The sequence below is a fragment of the Amblyomma maculatum genome, chromosome 1, assembly GCF_055883805.1.
Source record: "Amblyomma maculatum isolate TAMU_Amacu chromosome 1, ASM5588380v1, whole genome shotgun sequence".
In the NCBI taxonomy this organism is placed as follows: Eukaryota; Metazoa; Arthropoda; class Arachnida; order Ixodida; family Ixodidae; genus Amblyomma; species Amblyomma maculatum.
This window is the reverse complement of record NC_139344.1, coordinates 286,609,634-286,612,547: the sequence shown is the minus strand read 5'-3', so window position 1 is coordinate 286,612,547 and position 2,914 is coordinate 286,609,634. Positions and strand designations below refer to the sequence as shown.

At 47.1% G+C, this 2,914-nt stretch overlaps 1 protein-coding gene across 1 annotated transcript; it reads right to left on the bottom strand.

Moving 5' to 3' along the window:
• Positions 1-248: 248 nt before the first annotated feature.
• On the bottom strand, positions 249-1,895 carry LOC146206751 (uncharacterized). Its single transcript, XM_084575521.1, has one exon. It carries the CDS (start codon positions 1,893-1,895, stop codon positions 249-251), a length of 1,647 nt encoding a protein of 548 aa, XP_084431647.1.
• Positions 1,896-2,914: the final 1,019 nt, after the last annotated feature.

Sequence of the window (2,914 nt, the reverse complement as noted above, 5' to 3'; positions counted from 1 at the left end):
CAAGAGAAACTAAATAGGCCGGCAATTGTACCGTTTTTAAGCGTAGTGCGCAGTAAATTGCTAGAAGGGAGATGTGCATTTTTTCACCGGTTTATTATGAACATCTTGAAATATAAATGAGGATTACACCAGACGGGTACGTATATCATATCACACTGCTCGTAATTACAAACAGAACATGAGGGTGTGTCCAGAGAACATTAGCCAAAAGCAACGCTATGCAAGCCTTGAAGCAGAGTCAAAACCAGTCAAAACACAAACGAATCGGTATCATCATCGGAATCCTCGTCATCCACCTGGAGAACTGGCTGACACACAGCACTTCCTGATGTAGACGGCTCGCTCAGTCCGCTGTAAGTGGTATCAGTCCCAATGAGTCGGGTAACCCTTTCTGGCAGCTGATAATCAAAACATCCTTTGTTCTTCCTCTTCGGCCCCGCTCTGATCACCATAATGGCGTTCACAGTAGCTGGCGCGAGCCTGTTTCGTAGTTTTGTTTTCAGCAAGCTCAATTGGCTGAATGATCTTTCCACTTCCGCGTTGGAGTAGGGTAGCACCAGCATTGATATAGCGAAGTCCGCTAATTGACTGAACGGGTTTTCGCCAGAAGAGTCTCTATAATTTTTTACTTCACACCAGAAGTTCTCAGTCGATGATGTATTCGTCCAAGGGACAGTTGTGATGCTCTTCCATTGGCTTTCGGCCGCATCTATCTTGGCTGGCGGTACACCTACTGCTTCCATGAGTGGTACTAGTGAAGGCTTCAACACAGACAAGGCTTTCTCAACCGCCAACTGTCCCACGTTTTTTAACGTTTCAATGTTCTTAGGAAGCCTCTGGCGTATCTGCTCGATGAGAGAAACCAGGAATTTGATGCATCGCTTTCGCAATATGTCTTCATCTTCGGAATTAAACCCCGCTTCCTTCATTTCCTGCATGTGTTTTTCAAACAAATAGCCCAAGTACGGCTTTGGATCAAGATGGTCCTCTACTTTGGTCGTGATTATGTCGATGTTTACAGTTGGAAGCACCACTTTTTTGATGAGGGCAGACAGAAGTCGTACGAGGTCGTCCAGAAGCTTTGTCTGGTCTGCATTCTTAGCTTCAAAGGACTTGTTCACTCTTTGGATATCCTGAAGTATTGGCTTCAGGAAGAGCAAATAAGCTTTGTTGGCGTTGTCAGAGTACATAGAGTGCAGCACTTCCGCGTTGTAGCATTTTTCCGTCAGCCTAACAGTTTGGAAGTGCACCTTCAGCTCATCCCATTGGTCCAACACTCGCTCCACTGCTGTCGCGATCGAAAGCCATCTGGTCGAACAAGCTTGCACGATCTTTAAAGGCGCTTCCCCGCTATTTAGCAGGCCGTAAAGTTTCTTGTAAGCTTGCTGCCGGGACGAAGACCTAGCAAACCAATTGTAAGTCTCACTAACAAGGTAGTCTAAGCTTCTTGGGAGCCCTTCTGCCACGGCGGCTGATGTCGCCAGTTGAAGCGAATGGCAGACGCAGCGAATCAAAACTAGGTGTGGCACATCAGCTTTCAGCAGCTGATGAACGCCGTTGTTCACACCTGTCATCACACTTGCGTTGTCTGTTCCGATTCCAACCAAATTTTCTAGTTTCATATTGTGGTCCTTCAGAGCACATTTTATGGCCTCAACAATGCCGAGCGCATCGCATGTTTGTAGCACGCAAAGGGACAGAAACGTTGTCACTATTGATGACGTTTCTTCACTGTGGTAAATCACACAAACTGACAAATACTTTGTCACCGAAATATCGGTTGATTCATCAACAATGATGCTGTACTTGCTGTTGCCAATATCACATGCAAGGTCTTCTTTAAAGTGGGGGTAGAGAACATTTTTGAGCACTGCAGCACATTTAGTTCTCTTCATTCGGTAGCCTTGGGCAGCCGCACTGTCTGGGAATGATTGCTTGATGAATTCTGCGAGATGGTCAGCAGTGATGATGCTGCAATGTTCAGCTATGAACAACGCCGCCTTGCCTTCTGCTGTGCTCGCTGCATCGCTTTCAGCTCTTTTGGAGAAAGTAATCTGCTTTTGAGACGGGCCAAATATTTTAGCAGCATTCTGGTGCTTTTTTGTGTCCTTGTGCGCCTTCAAATCGTTGTATTTGCATCCAAGTTGGCAACGGCAGAACTTACATTCGGCAACCTTCAGTCCATCGGATGTTACCTAGCAGAGAAGCCAGCTGCGTAGGTCGGGGTCTTTAAGCCATTCGTCTCTAAACTTTTGAGCATACTTCACTTTCGGCGTTTTTGGCATGATGTCCCTTGCACGTGTTCACCGGGTAGCCAAACTGGGACTTCTGGCCAAGAACCACAGACAATGCACGGACTGCTTTTTATTTTGCATCGATCACATATATAACAGTGAGAGCAAGGGAAGGGGAAAACACAGTGAGAGATAGCGTTGAAAGTGGAGTGTTTGAGAACAATTACGGCAGAATAACCTGCGCTTTTACGAAGCAGGCGAAGCTGGTACGCGTGTCAAGTAACTGCGGACCGATCGGCGTCGACGTGTTTATATCCGCGCGCCTTGCAGGGTCGACGCACTCGGCGCGCTCGGGCAATGCATGGGATCGTTTGACACCTTAGAGCAGTCGCGCGCAGAGAGGCAGCAGAAGCGAATATATACGCAGGGGGCACTACCCCAGGCGTATCATATAACTGCCCACGCCAACCAAACTGCATCGCGCGAAAGACCAGGCGCGGCTGCCGCTGTTTCAGATCACCCCGTAATTTCTCGCCCATAACCTGCAGGCATCTTTTAAACCGAGAAGAATAACAGAACTTAACATTTCGTTCAGATCCACTAAAAATCTGCTGAAAAAGCTTGAAATCCACCAAAACAACGAGACCCGCCAAACAAAGATTCATAATCCGCTAAAAAAA